General features: G+C 44.4%; 1 protein-coding gene across 2 annotated transcripts in view; it reads left to right on the plus strand.

Moving 5' to 3' along the window:
• Window positions 1-16,235, plus strand: part of Plpp1 (phospholipid phosphatase 1) — a 67,118-nt gene that overhangs the window by 48,480 nt on the left and 2,403 nt on the right. Inside the window, exons 2-4 of one of the 2 annotated variants that reach the window (NM_008903.2) lie at window positions 2,147-2,298; window positions 7,490-7,770; window positions 10,388-10,445. In NM_008903.2, the coding sequence (NP_032929.1) occupies window positions 2,147-2,298; window positions 7,490-7,770; window positions 10,388-10,445 (491 nt within the window). The remainder of the gene's footprint in view (window positions 1-2,146; window positions 2,299-7,489; window positions 7,771-10,387; window positions 10,446-16,235) is intronic. The other variant, NM_008247.3, reaches the window with a different exon arrangement.

The raw sequence follows: 16,235 nt of genomic DNA on the forward strand, positions 1-16,235 counted from the left end.
GAGGTCTCACTGGGTTTTCTTTGCTCATCCTTTGAAGACCGCCATTACTCTGTGGTTGCTTTTCATATTGCGCTCCTGGTGCACATTCTCTTTCTGCTTTGTAGATATGGAAACCAGCCATTACGATTTTTCTCCTGCACCCCTCCTACTGGGACTCACATTCTGAACAGCTCATGACTAGGCACACATAAAGGTGCACCAGCCTTCTTTTCCTGCTCTTCTCTGGGGTGATTATGTATTGTGTTTTACTCAGCCTTATAATCCTGAGAGCACCAAGGGTCTTGTGTACAGCGTATTCGGTGTTTACCCACTTACACATTCTGTATTTTAAAATGGACCATTTATCACACTTGTAAATGTTTTCCTCCATCTTGAGAAATACAAACTTTTTTTTCCTGTAAATTTAAGAGTAATTTCTAACATGATTTTTTTATGTGGAGAAGAACCTTATTGTTAATGGATATGTATATGAATATTTTTTCAGTATATTTGAGACTATCAATACAAATTTTTCCTTATACTAAAGACAAAGAATCTAAAGAGTTTCAAGTGCCAATGCTCTGCGTGTAACTTTTGTACTGAGCATCTTAGTGCAGAAAGAAGCAGTACTTAGTGAAAAAATACAACCAGTTCAGAAATGTGCTGTGAGGACAGTAGTTTACAGTGCTGTGTGCAGAGTTCTTACAAATCAGGTGAGCCATAGAAGTGATAGTTCTTTGTAAATGTGAGATAACGTCCATCCAGCTGGAATAGTGGAATTGGTTGAAGGTTAAGGGCTCAGTTGCTGTGTGGGACAGGCAGCAACTGGAGCCTCAGCCGGGTGAATCTACTGCTACATCATGTGTTGATAAGTGTGGAAGGTTCGTGTGAGTGTACTGAAGTTGTGCTCTATGGCGTATGTAGCAAAGGCTTGGGCATCCCATCGCATTACCCTATGCAGGCATGCTGTGAATTGGAGGAGTCTGGAGGCAGTGAGAGGCTGCAGTGAGAAGGGGAGGCCAGCAAAGCCAGCTCGGCAGTTATCACAAGCAAGGCTTTAGGGAGGCCTGTGGCATTTTAAAGATTTTTTTCAAGAGTTAGCAGCCATTACTGGCAAATTGATTCACATAAAGAAATGTACTTTGATTGATGAGTCAGTGTCTAAATGAAGGTGGGAAGATACCTAGAAGAGCGAGCAATGGAAGAAATGTGGTTGTTATTTGCTCCTTTCTTCCCTTGTACTTTGGACAGAACTGATACTGTGATAAACAGTAGCAGATTTGGTTGCCATTCAGTCATGGGTCAGGGACTGGAGCCTCATGGAGAGAAAGCTGCTTCAGACAGGCTGGCGCAGTGGGCAGAACGGGACACCAAAGGGAGAGCCTTCAGACTCGGGCCAGTCTTGAAGTGGATGTTGGGTTTCTGCAGAACTACATCTCTAGTTATAAAGCAGAAAGCTGTAACTGATAGATGTAACTATTTAATGACATGAAGAGCTGAATTCTCGAAATTTATATTTAGACAAAGTTTAAACATTTTAAGGGGTGAGTGTGGGACACAACCTTTACAGGAAACATTAATGACACAGCACGTGTGTGTTAGGAGGCTTTAGGCTTGACATCACTGGCTGTCTTTGAAAGTTGATTCAACTTCAGGGTCCATTCCAAGGCTGCTCTAGTGTCCTCTGAATAATGGAAAGAAACAAATGAACACTTTCTTTAGGCACTGTCATAACCTAGCTGTGACTGTGGCCTGTCTAAATATTGTCGTTTTTTGAAAAAGTATAAAATGGGGAATGTTAAAATGTTTTCTTCAGAAACAAAGTCCGTGACAGAAGGTTAAGAAAGTGCTGGAAACTTGGCAGTTAAAGACAAGTGTGAGAAGCGACTTCCCACAATTGCTGTATTTGGGTGGGAACAAAGGTTGGAAGATGCCTGTGTTAGAGTGGCTGACGGAGTCTCGAAGCTTTGTTTCCTGTAGAAGAAAGCACATTTACCCTACACTGCGATCCTTCTAACTTCCGCTGCATGCATTCCGCATTCCCTTTTACATGTGCTCTGACTGACGTTCAAAGCAATCGCATCTCTAAAGTCTTTTCGGGATGGTTGTTGCCATTGATCAGTTTCGATAATTTTTAATGATATTTTTATTTATTCCCTTTTGCTAGCTGGATTGCCTTTTGCAATTCTTACTTCAAGGCATACCCCCTTCCAGCGAGGAATATTCTGTAATGATGACTCCATCAAGTACCCTTACAAGGAAGACACCATACCTTATGCCTTATTAGGTGGAATAGTCATTCCATTCTGTATTATCGTTGTAAGTCAAACCTGCTTTTCCAAGTTTATAACTTTTGAACATGCGCCTTTTTACTCTTGCGATGGTAGTTTATTATTAATGATTGAATGTATATCCCTCAGGATTTTAAAAAAACTTTAATGGAAGGCTTATTTTATGGAGCTATTTTAAATAAGGTCAAAAGAGTAAAAATATGTAATTTGAGCCTAAATTGGTCTATGTATATTTTGTGCTAATTTTTTTTTGTCAACTTTACCTTGTCAACTTTAGAGTTAATGTTAAATTAACATTTAATTAACTTGGAAATATCATTAAAATCATCACAGTATCTGACTAGTAAAGAATTCATAAATTATGGTAACTAATGAAGAGAAACCTTTTACTGTATAAATGTGTATTTCATAGAGCCTGAGATTCTGAAAGGCAGGACGCTGCTCTCTCAGTCTTAGCATTTCCATGGGCTGTCCTGGAGCCTGGCATGCCCTAGCCACTTGCCTGGAACTGTTCCTGGAATCTGGTGGTAGTGGTGGGAATTGTACAATAATATAGGTGATTGTCCCACAGCATGGCAGAGGTTTAAGAGCTCAGGGATTCCGTTAGTCTGTCTAGATCTCTACACTGAGCTTTTACTAGTAAAGGAAACAAGCCCACGATGGTTTGTAGCAGGAAGTCATCTGTTCGAGACAGGGTCTGTGTGTTCCCTAGCCTGGGCATCAACTCCTGGGCTCAGGCACTCTTTCTGTCTCAGCCTCCTGAGAAGCTGTGAAGTCTTCATTGGTCCTTGAGCCAGGTGGTGCATGCAGGAGGATTGTAAGGTCAAGACCAGTGTAGACTACTTAGTGAGACTGTAGCTCATTAAAACAAAACAAAACAAAACAAAACAAAACAAAACCCAAAGCCAAAAAATGCAAAAAATGCATGAGAGAGAGAGAGAGAGAGAGAGAGAGAGAGAGAGAGAGAGAATAAACCACAATAAGCCTTTTAAGACAAACAGCAAACAAGCAGACATTTTTAGCTTAAACATTGTAAATAATTTAAGAAGGGATCTTATTGTTGCAAATAGTAGCTGATGTTGGACAAGATTCATTTAAAGCACTGGGTGTACTGTCCTCTCTAGTCTACTCTGTCAGGTGACATTGGAGGACCCACTAGAGTGGAGGGCAGTGGCAGAGCAGGGGTCTCTGCTGTGCGGTGGGGGTTTGCAGAGCCTGTGTAGCGTCCAGGGTCCAACACAGCAGTCCAAAATGGGAATGGTGCTTTATTAACTTGGAGCTAAGAAAGAAAGACGTGGGGGAGGGGAAGGAAGAGGGAGAGAGGAAGGAAAAGAAAGAAAAGAAAGTAGAAAGTATTTGACTGGAGTGAGAACTCGGTGGTTACTCGTCCTCCAGCGTATCCAGGCTCATTCCCAGCACCCATGCTGAGTGGCTTACAACTACCTGTACCTTCAGCCTCAGAGAATTTGACACCCTCTTCTGGCCTCTGTGGTCACCTGTGACATGCACAGAAAGACACATGTGCACATAAATACAAATTTAAAAACTTCCAGCATGGTCTTTCAGAAGTTATCTTTACACTTAGTAAAATGACAAGTGAATTAATATGAATCAAGCTCCTTGAAGTATATATTCTTATTGTGAAGGTGCAGTAAGAGACTTGTTAAATGGACAGGTGACAGGTGAGGTTGCTCATCAGATACAGGGGCTCGCTGCTAAAGAGGACCTAAGCTCACTCCCTGGGACACCCACGGTGAAAGGAGGGAACTGAAAGGAGGGAACAAGTTGTTCTCTGACTTCAATGTGTGTGTCACACACACACACCACACACACACCACACACACACCACACACACACACACACACACACACACACACACACACACACACCACACACCACATGCACACACACCACACACACACACACACACACACACACACACACACACACACACCACACATACACACCCCCCACACACACACACACACTTACACGCGCGTGCATGTGTGTACGTAACCTTTTACAAAGTAAACAGATATTAAACTCCTGTCAGCTCCTATTTTTTAATTAGCATCAGCATAAACAAATTTTGCTTAGGACAGCAGCTTCATGCACTAATTTAAAGTCATTCTAGTTTACTTATCAGTTCAGGTTTTTTCAGGCACTCCTTAATCAGAGTTGTATATAAAGAGGGGGTAAATCATTTATAATCAATATTGGTTCAGACTTTGCACAAACCTTTGGCATGACCTGCAGATGATCTATCTGTATCTGTATCTGCACTGGTGATAAAGGCTGTAAGAAACCCGGAGACAAGGGAGGATTTCAGTGCAAGGAAGCGGTCAGGGAGCAGTGTCGGTGAACGGGGTTAATAAAAGTCTGTTCACTCCAGCGACTCAGTCTTGGCTATGGAGAAAGACTCGGGAGGCCCTAAAGGAGTGGAAGCAAGGAGAGCTGCTTGGAAGAGGTGCAATGGAGGTGTGCCAGCGATTTCAGACTTCTGGGCTAGCAGGCCCCGAATGAATGGAAGAGCGCTGTACCGATGCTGTGTGGCATAGTCTTTGGTGGGGACATGCAGGAGCTGAAAAGAGAATGCTGTGAGCATAGGCCCATGGGGGGGGTGGGGGAGGGGATGAGCAGCGATGTAGAAAATTGCCACCTTCCGAGGATTCTGCTTCAGTGTCCAAGACGTCGTCTTCAGTGCGTTAATAATATTGAACCTTTACTGTTGTCAGTAAATGAGCCGTGAGACGTACTTTGAGTTGTAGGATTAATTCCACAATTTGCTAGCTGTAGACTTGACCAAAGATTAAGACCAAGGGATAATAGACCAAAGGGCAGGACAAAGTATTAAATGAGTTGAAGAATATGACTGTCGTGTGCAGATGGAATAAAGAAAGCTTGATTTAGAGTTTATTCTGGCTGTTTCTCTTAAAGAGCAGAGCATGTAACTTTAAAAAATAAGTACGAGACACCCTTAGAGCCATACCACCACCCCGGTACATGTTTTACTTTATGTATGCCACTTGTGTAGGTCAGCTGGTGCTCTGCAAATCAGAAAGCTGGTTCCTCCCTCAGAGGCAGGGGCAGAGTTTGAGTGCCTCCAGCTGGTGCTGGGTGTGAGGCGCGAGCTGCACTCCTCATTCTGGACCAGTTGAGTTCTGAGGTGTGGAAAGAAATCCCTGCTGCTAAAATGATGTTAATGCACGTGGTCTGCCTCCCACACCACCAAAGATGAACTCCATAATGTGCTAGAGAACTCTTCTCACTAGCAGCCCTTCCAGAATTAGCAGAAGTCCCCTTCGTGACCCAAAGAAGCAATATAATCTTTAAAACAGGGCAGTGGTTGCTCGTAAGAGTGACCCTTAGCACTGGGCATGGTGGTGCACGCCTTTAATCCCAGCACTCGGGAGGCAGAGGCAGGTGGATTTCTGAGATCGAGGCCAGCCTGGTCTACAGAGTGAGTTCAGGACAGCCAGGGCTATACAGAGAAACCCTGTCTCGAAGGACAAAAAAAAAAAAAAAAGAAAAAAAAGAGTGACCCTTAGCAAAGTAGTGCAGGTGCGATGAACCCAAGTCCAGTTCCCTTGTCCTGCGACCCCGTCTCCAGAAAGGGGTTTCATGCATTCATTAACATGGAGACCATTTTTGTGTGGTGTAATATGTTGAAGTGATTTTGACTTGACCCCAGCAATGTCTTTCAATTAGTTTATCGACACCTCCTGTTTTAAACTCCTGTTTAGCTTCCTGTTGAAAAGTTAAGAAATCACTCTGCTTACAGAATTCAGTCTCATTGGCAAAGTTGAAGCCTCTGACTAGGGGCTCCAGGAGCCATTGAGCCAGACTCGAGGGAAGAATTGCTGGCAGCAAGTCCTTGAGATTCCATTAAGAGGTAGCCATTATTTCACCTATGGCAAGGCTGGCTCTGCATACAGCTCTTCCCTGATGGGATGTGTTTGTAAAACTGGAAGGTGAGGTAGAGAAACAGTAGGGCTCCAGGGAAGCTTGGCTTATATAGCCCTCATCTTCCTCATTGTTCCCTATGTGTGTATGTAGATTGCAGGCCCACAGAGTGCATCCTCTTGTCTTAGATAACCAGTAAACGCTGGGATTCACAGTGTTACATGTGGTGGGTAAACCTGTGAAGTTGTTGTGCATGCACACACACACAGGGAGGAAGGGGACAGGGAGGGAGAGAGAGAGGGAGAGAGAGGGAGAGAGAGAGAGAGAGAGAGAGAGGGAGAGAGAGAGAGAGAGAGAGAGAGAGAGAGAGATTGACCAAGGTAGCAGTCCACAGCATGCTTTGGGGAAGACTTTTTAACATATATTTTATATATAACTCCATTTTTATAAAGCATTGAAAAATAGGGGAGGGGTCACCTGCAATGACACCCCCCTCACCCCTAGGGAAGGAGGAGTCCCAGGTATTGTTTGGTTTCTTAGTGTAGGACTCTTTGAAGGAGTCTGGCTTTCCCTGAGCCTCCTGGGAAGCAGACCTTGGAGACCTTGGTGGTTGAAGTACTGCCCTTAGGCCTCAGACATAGATCCATGCTTTAATCCTGTTTTGTTTTAATTGTTTATTTAAAGATTTATTTATTTATTTATTATATGTAAGTTCACTGTAGCGGTCTTCAGACACCCCAGAAGAGGGCATCAGATCTCATTATGGGTGGTTGTGAGCCACCATGTGGTTGCTGGGATTTGAACTCAGGACCTTCAGGAGAGCAGTCGGTGCTCTTAACCGCTGAGCCATCTCACCAGCCCTATCCTGTATTTTTAATCCCTAAAATGGCTTTACTCCTTTTACTATGTTGGATGTCTTTGACTCAAAGGAATGCTTGAGGAAAATGATGACCAATAGGATTGAACCATAGCTACATGAGGAGGACTCTCTTTGGGGAGTTCGTGTTCTTAGAACAAGCCAAGGATGTCTTTTGGGATGGATCGCTGAAGCTCAATTTATCTGAATGTAAGAAGAGAGCCAGGGACTGTTAGTTCCTGTAAGCTTCGCATAGCCGTTGCGCCGGCAGCGCCCGCAGCCAACCCGCTGCTTTTTCTTTCTCTAGAATCAGAATCCTAAATTGGCAGATTTAAAGGGGGAAGTTGGTAAAAGATCATTTACAGCTTAGCAGTTGATTTATATATATACATTTTTGTTTGTTTGTTTGTTTAAAGTGCCTGCTTGCTGTTTTAACTGCCCGCTTTTCTCTCTTTTTCAGATGAGTATTGGAGAATCTCTGTCTGTTTACTTTAATGTCTTGCATTCGAATTCCTTTGTCGGCAATCCCTACATAGCCACCATTTACAAAGCCGTCGGAGCCTTTTTGTTCGGAGTCTCAGCTAGTCAGTCCTTGACTGACATCGCTAAGTATACTATAGGCAGTTTGCGGCCGCACTTCTTGGCTATCTGTAACCCAGACTGGTCAAAAATCAACTGCAGTGATGGCTATATTGAGGACTACATATGTCAAGGGAATGAAGAGAAAGTCAAGGAGGGCAGGTGAGTGTGTGATCTCTAATGTGAGTGTGTCACTTTGAGTAGTACCCCTTGGCTACAAGGCTTGGGCGACTGGAAGAGGAGCTGGCTACCACTTTGAAAGGAGAAGCGAGTACAAGCAGAGGAACGTATGAGATCGTAAACCGTCAAGGCGTGGGTGGAGCCCTGAACCACCCATCACCCCGATTCTCGATCCTTAGTCTACTGTTTAGTCATGAGGCTCCACTTAGGAGAATTTTATTGAAACGTTTTATTATGATGTATGAGAATATAAGATGACTCTGGACCACTTACTTGAAGGTCAGTAAACTTTTCTAAGGATGCTGGTTCAAGGGCTGAGATGTGGCTCAGTGGGCAGTGCTTCGGCTCAGCCAGTGTGCCTTTGATACTGTACTGAAATCAACAGACCTGTACGCTAACAGGCTGGGCATGAAATCTGTCCATCCTACATCACGGTTTTGAATAGTTCCATTGCGTTAGGTTTGCATATGCGCCTGTGTCAGCCCACACCCTTCAGCAGCCCTTGAGTCACCTTTCTGTCCCTACAGTCCTTACTATCCCATGTTTTCTAGGACACTGTGTGAGATCATTCGGTGAGAACGCTGATGTATCTACCTTCTCTTACTAACATGTCAGTCTCATGATTTGTCCATGTTTCTAGGAGATTATTACAGATTGTTAATCCCGTTGTCTGAATGTTGATTTATATTTAGGTTGTTTCTAACTTGGGACCCTAAAAAAAAAATGCAGCTTTAGCGGGGGGGGGGGGGGGGGCGGGCGGTGGTGGCACACCCCTTCATTCCCAGCTCTTGGGAGGCAGAGGCAGGGGGGGATCCCTGAGTTGAAGCCAGCTGGTCTACAGAGTAAGTTCTAGGCCAGGCAGGGCTTCACAGTGAGACCCCATCTCAAAAGATAAAAATGAGATGGGCTAGAAGCTGCTGTAAACACTGTGTGCATGCAATAGCCTTGTATTTTATGTGAATGAGTGCCGAGGAGTGGGAGTGTGAGGTGTGCTACAGTTGCGGGAAGCCACCAGGGGTCCCTTTGCATTCTTCTGGAACGGGAGAGTTGTCCCTAGTCAGGTCCTAGCCATCCTCCTTACTAGTTTTCCCTGTGTTAGCCGTGCTGCAGGTTTGCTGTTCGTGGCGCTGTGGGATATCTGTGTGCGCCTTTGTCCTCTGTGTCCTGCCATCTGGAAATCCCTGCTCCACTCTAATCCTTCTAAAGAAATGGGTTCCCTGTTCTACTGAGTTGTAAGAGTTACTTACTCTAATAAATGCCCTCTGGGTGACATGTTTTAACATTTTTTTCTCCAAATCGGTTGCTTGGTTTTTATTTCTTACCGATACTCCTTGAAGTATAGAAATTTAAACTTTAAAGACCTCTCTTGTTCCGTGTGATGTTTGCGTGCGTGCACATGGAGGCCAGAGGTCAGCATCATGTGTGTTCAGTTACTCTGCACTGTGGTTTTTGAGCCAGTGTCTCTGTGGAGTGTGCTGAGGTGAGACTCACTGGCCCACGAGCCCGAGATCCGCTGGTCTCAGCCTCCCCAGTGCGGGAGAACGGGACTCAGTCCTCAGGCTTGAGTGAAGAGCACTGCTCTAAGGGAGCCATCTTCCCAGCCTCTGCAAAGTTTCCAGGAAACCCAGTTTATCTTCTGCTTTCATAATTTGTAGTTCTGGATCTTAATGAGTCTGTTCCCTCCTGTGCTTTATAAATCCATTTTTAAGTTTAGCGCTTCCAACATTTGAATTTACTTTTGTGTATAACGTAAGGAAAGTATTTCTCTTTTCCCATAGACTACCCAGTGTTTTCAGCCTTATTGACAAGCCCAACTTTTAATTTTAAATGTTACTAGCCCTTTTGTTGAAAGTAACTCTATAATGTGGGTCTGCTGTTGGGTGGTGTCCATTCATTAATCTGTGTGTCCTCTCTGCAGTATCATGCCACAACTTTATAGTGTATGTCTTCAAAGGAGGTCCCTTTGTTCTTCATGTTAAAGCTTTCCTTGTCTGTTGTAGGTTTGTGTGTGTGTCTCATTTGATAGAATTTTCATTGAGATTGATCACATCTTTACATTTATGGTGACTTGTAATCTTTTTTAAAAATACACTTTTTCTATTTTGTGCGTGGGTATTTTGTCTGCACACATGTATATGCACCATGCTCCTGCCTGGTACCCACAGAGGCGGGAGGAAGATGTCAGGTGACTTGGAAATGCATTTACACATGTTTATGAGCCTTACCTGTGGGTGCTGGGAATTGAACCTGGGCCCTCTGAGAGACTAGCAAGTGTTCCTAACCGCTGAGCCATCCAGCCCCCTCCCGTGGCATTAACACTGAGCCTCCTAACTCAACGGTGATGCCGCTTTTGAGGTTTTCTTTAGTATGCCTTTCCGGTGATTATTTCCTTTTCCATCTCTTTCTACTTTTGATTTCTGGAGCCAAGGAGATTTTCAAGCCAAGAACAGTCTAGGACTGGGGTGTGGCTCAGGGGTGGAACTCTTGCCAAGGGTGAACAGGTGGGTTCATTAGGAGCACCAAAAAGAAACAGGGAGAAAAGGGAGGGGAGGCTCAGCTTCTAGGAGGAAAAGCTAACGTTGCTCTCCTTTTCTCCTAGGTTGTCTTTCTACTCGGGACACTCTTCATTCTCTATGTACTGCATGCTGTTTGTCGCAGTAAGTACTTCCTGTCTGCGGGGGCCGGGGCACAGCGACACGGGCTGGCTGCTAATCACAGGCGGTTCCGTCCCTGCTGTTGCATGTAGCAGAACGAAATAGGCAGGAATTTTGCCCTGTGTGCCGACACTTTGGAGGTGCAATGCAGCTTTGTGGCTCTCCTCCTCCCTGCCTTGTGAGGAGACACTCGATGATGGAAGGGCAGGCAGTCGTGGCTACTGTCGGAGCGCATGTGTCCTCTTTTCATTTTCGGAAACATTTCCCAAAGACTTTGCACGGTCCCGGGCCAGCCTGTGGGTTGGCACATGCCATGTTCCAAGTTGGCTTGGAGCGTCAGAAAAGATAGACACCACACTGCTCGCTAAGGCAGAGCTAAGGACGTAAGACAAGGATAGTACACATTCTAGAAGTCTTTAAAGGTCAGTTTTTATATTTTATCACATTCTTTTTGTACTTACATAGTTACTTATGAAATTATACACATCCCTTTGTGGTGTGTTCCCAGCATTTGGAGGGAGACCTTTGCTCGCAGAGATCAGCTAAATTTTTTTGTCTTTTTATCTTTTAAAAAAGTTCTTTTTATTATTATATCTACTTACTGGTGTGTGTGTACTTCTGGAAGCCAGAGGACAGCTTGTAAGTATTGTCTCCTTCCTCCATGTGGGTCATGGAATTGAGGTCAGGTTAGTGGGCTTGGTGGCAAGTGCTCTTACCTGCTGAGGCATCTTGATGGTCCTGTGTTATTTTTCTTTGTAAATAGATTTTCACATAGTTGTAATGCATGTAAATTTGTAGATTCTTTTTTTTTTCCGCCCCTTTGGTCACAACATTAGTATTTTTAAAAAATTAGAAAAAAAATCCATTGTGGTTGGGCACAGTGACACATGTGACCTAGCACTGGGAGGAGTGTGAGTTCCAGGATAGTGTGAGCTTTGGAAGGCAGTCAATGAAGAGTCATGTTGAGTGGGCGCATAAAAGTGAATTTGACCTCAGGATTTATAATCAACTGTAAATGTTTACTTTAAAAAAAACAGTGTAAAAATTGCAGGTGTCATATAACATTCAGGGCTACAACTTCAAGCCGTTACTAGGCAATTTTTGGATCCAGCATTCTGAAAATTGCGAGGCTTTCTTTCCTCTTACAGTAATGTAATTTGGTGAGGAAGCAACGGGGTCCAGACTCAGCAGTTTGTCTCAGAGCTTCTGTCTGAGACAAGCCTTGGTATAGCTCTGCCACGGGAGGTGGGGTTCATTTCAGAGTAGCTAAGAGCGAACACCACTCTAACGTTCTCTCTCTATCTTATTAGGAAAACTTAGCACTTGTTCCAAGGAACCAGCCCATGTTCTGTGCTCTAACAAGGACATGGAGGGCTGGGCTGGGCAAGGCGCTAACACCCGTAGGGCTTTATCCATAGCACTCTGCGGGCTGCTCGGATTGGCTTTTGAAGTGCTGGGCCAGACCTAGCTGGGTCTGTGGCGTTCTCACGATCTGAGCATCAGTGCCTCTGTCCTTCAGATGAACCTAAGGATCTGTTTGGGTTACTATTAATGCTTTGTATTTTATACTTTTAACTCTTGTAATTTCAATGTAGGAAAAATATGGAGTGACCACCGCTTTAGAGGTAGAGGCCTTGGTAGGGGCTGCTAAGGTCTAAGCTTTGCAGATCCCCTGACAGGGTTTGATTCCCGTCACCTAAATAGTGGCTCAAACTGTTTGTAACTCTAGTCCCAGGAGACTCAACATCCCATTAAGGCCTGCAAGGGCACCAGGCATGCACATGGTACACAGGCATACATGGAGGCAAAACACCCACACAAGAAATAAAACAGACAAGTGGAACGCAATAGGGGAAGACAACTAACATAGACTTTGTCCTCAATATGGTATATGAATATATATATATGCACATTCTTATCCTCACGTGTGCACTTAACATAGAGATAAAAGTCTAGATAGGAGCTGGAGAGACGGCTCATCGGGTAAGAGCACTGACTGCTCTTCCAAAGGTCCTGAGTTCCATTCCCAGCAACCACATAGTGGATCACAACCATCTGTAATGAGATCTGATGCCCTCTCCTGGTGTGTGTGAAGACAGCAACAGTGTACTCATATAAATAAAAAAAAAAAAAAAAAAAAAAAGTCTAGATAGGTTCCTTATAAACCAAGTCATTTCTGGAGAAATCCTGATGTTTCATGGTCTTGGCACAGTAGAGCTGTTTACTTGATTAGTATAGAGGCCAGGCTTTGAGTTGAGCCCTGCACAAACAGCAGCTCCTGGCTTTCCTCTTTATATAGAACACAGCCTGCCCTTTCCCTCCCACATTCCTGAGGTACCGACTCATCTTGTTTCTTTGGGCATTTTGGCATTATAGGTCAGTCCCAGGTTTGGGTGGAGACACAGTTATTTTAAGTCTGAAGACTCCTGACACTTAGATATTAATTTCTAGTTAACATTTCTCCTCGAGCCTGCCCTTTGACTATTGTTGCGCCCTGGCAGGCAGCCCAGTCCTGAGCTCAGTCCGGCGCTGGAGGGGACTCAGGGCAGAGCTGCTTTGCTCTTGCTTTGTGACTATCCTTGAATTTGATTGGCTCCAAAGATTGCAGATTTGCATGACTGTCAGAGTAGCCTTTAGAAGACATTGAGAAATGTATCGGTGGCTTTGTTGTTGTTTTTGTTTTTTGTGGATCTATCCTATTGAGGTTTCATCATGGCTTGTAACAAAATCCGTTACACCTTTCCTGCCACAAAAGTGCATAACTAGCCTTGCCTTCCCAGGTACACGCCCCCACCTATCTCACCCCTCCCAGGTACAGGCCCCTGCCTATCTGACCCTTCCTGGTGCCTTCCTTGAGCCTGGTGGTGGTAGTCATGGAGCACTGGCCCTGGACCACTTAGCATTATGTCTCTTGAAGATCTTTTAAAACTGGGGAGAAGCACTGAGCAGGTGATGAACTCATGGCTCAAAGACAAATGTAAATTAGGGTCTCCATGAATGGCAGAGATGCCAAGAGAAGCCTGACCAAATGCCTGCTTTATACTCTTCTCCTGGCCAGATTCATTCTCAGATGTAGGTGAATCAATCTCTATAGCTTGTTCGGTGTATTTGTGTTGAGTAGGCTGTTAGTGTTGTTCTGGCCTTGGGGGTTTTTCAGTAAAAGGTCAAATATTTAGACTTTAAACATTTTTATCTTTCCATTCTAAAAATAGCTTTCCTCCTTTTATAGTGTTAGAAATCATATTAGCCCCTCCTGCATACACATATCAGTTAAGTACCACTGAGCTATAGACATCCTCAGCCCCCAGATAACTGACCCCTTGACTCCAGTTTAAAATGGTAAGTGGGGGAACCTGAGACCATAACACTATTAACAGGGTCAGCCATTAGGCAAAACAGAAAGAAACCAGCTGCATTGCCCAACAGTCTGTTTCCAGATGTGGTATCATATCATTTAATGGAAACTAAATATAATTTCAGAAATTGTAGTGTGGACTGGCTATACCCTAACTTAGGATAGGTGCTTAGGTGCTATAATCCATCACCACAGACCAGACAACTTATGAGCAGCAATGTGCTTTTGACAGACCTGTGTGAGTCAGGTTCTAGGAGGACTAACTGGCTGCACACTTCTAATGCAAATGGTATGGCAACTCCTGGGTCCCATTAAGGAAGGCTCTGCCTCCATGACCCAATTACCCTGGCAAAGGCCATACCTCCCACTCCTGCCTCTATGGTTGTCAGGATGTGAGGGCACAGTCCTTGGTGATACTAGCATGGGGGAATCCCCAAATTGTCTCAAGTGTTTAAAAAACCAGCAGTCTTGGTGGTAGACTGTCAGCATGAATTTGGAATCATCTGAACTTTTGCTGCAGGGAAATTCACCAGGTTAGTCCACCACCTTCTCCAGGTGTAACCACTGGTTAGTCGGGTTCACTCCCAAGGAGTAAGAAGCTGCCTGTACAATCTGTGGTGTCTCAGATAAACCAAGAGGAGCTTGTGTCTTCCCTTCCTCCAGCTCAGTGAACACTGGGCCCTGTAGTGAGCAGAAAGGTTCACAACTTTCTTAAGACAACCTGGAGCACTTTCACAAAGGTCACTGACCTGTGGCATTTCTAGAGGATTCTGGTTCATTGCTAAGGCCAGTCCCTTCTTACCTGGTTTCTAAAACGTGGCTGGGTTTACTCCATGACTTCACTTGCTGAGATCTTATGGTTGGAGGTCACCACTACATGGGGTCTTAGCATTAGGAAGGCTGAGAAGCACTGAGCGGGATGGGGAAGGAAAGAGAATGGCCTCGTGGCAGTTTTCGTGTGAGACTTTGAACTTGTCTGGCATCTGAGGTTTGTATGTAGATGAAAATTTAGGGAGGGAGGAATGTCCAGTGCAGTAAAGTGGTTTTTGTTTGTTTGGTTTAATTTTTTTAGTCTCTTTCATTCTGCACCATCTCCTGGGAATTCTATTTCTAGAGTGACCTGTGAGGACAGGGACAACAGAATGCCAGGTTCTGGTGTTCCTTTTATAATGATTACCGTGACTATTAAAGTCACTAATGTAGAACCACAACCAAGAGACATAGACACCTCAGCCCCAACCCAGCGACGTGATTTCTGGGTGGAGGCCATGTCTCTGTAAAGGGAAATACCTGTGTGGATGGAAGAGCGAGAAAAGAAACTGGCTGTGGAGAGGACGCCCAGGGTGTGCTGGACCTGACTGACAGCTGGTCCATAGTCAGTGATCTTTCCCTTGCGAACTGGGGAATAACATTTTGCAGAAAATTAACATGCCACAGGCTTCCTTTGAAAGGAGAGGGATTTTGCAGTACTAAACAGGAAATGTTTCTTCCAGCCCCATCTTTCGTACCCCACATGCCAGATTTATCAAAATGAACCTTCCTAACTCCACTCAGAGGTGTTGTGTGCCCAACCTACCGGCAGAGTTAGATAAAATTCCCCCCAGAATATCTTTATTTGCAAATATTTGTAATTCTTAGATATCTCTTGCATCTGAAAAAGGAAAAACCCTGTTGTGTACAGCTGAATTTTTGTTCACGGTACCCAGATGGCTTCAGATGTAGTCTAGAAACTTACCTCTTTTTTTTTAAAGATTTATTTATGCATATGAGTACACTGTAGCTGTCTCAGACACACCAGAAGAGGGCATTGGATCCCATTACAGATGGTTGTGAGCAACCATGTGGTTGCTGGGAATTGAACTCAGGACCTCTGGAAAAGCAGCAGTGTTCCTGACTGCTGAGCCATCTCTCTGGCCCAGAAACTTAACTTTAAAATGAACTTCATAATTGAGGTGGAAATAATGTTTGAGATGAAATTCTTTTTAAAAAGTAGGGGTTAGGCCGGGTGGTAGTGGTGCACGCCTTTAATCCCAGCACTTGGGAGGCAGACGCAGGCGAATTTCTGAGTTTGAGGCCAGCCTGGTCTACAAAATGAGTTCCAGGGCAGCCAGGGCTATACAGAGAAACTCTGTCTAGAAAAAAACAAAAACAAAAAAAGCGGGGGTTGGGGGAAAGAGGCTCTATAGAGAGCCAGTAGCACACAACCTAGCTAATAAGCTAAACGACTGCTATGCCACCTTGTAACTACATGCTCACACCATGCTCTTGCTATGCCTTGTAAATAGTTTTAAACAGTATTCCAGCCATTCATAAATGATTGGACAGACTTATGTATACGTAATTATTTTTATGTAAGTGCCCTTGTGCATGCAGAGGCCAGAGGACAACTTCTGGTGTCATCCTCAGGAGTGTTTTCCTCCCCTTCTGAGCCAGGAGTC

Source organism: Mus musculus, chromosome 13 (genome assembly GCF_000001635.26).
Source record: "Mus musculus strain C57BL/6J chromosome 13, GRCm38.p6 C57BL/6J".
NCBI classification, from domain to species: Eukaryota; Metazoa; Chordata; class Mammalia; order Rodentia; family Muridae; genus Mus; species Mus musculus.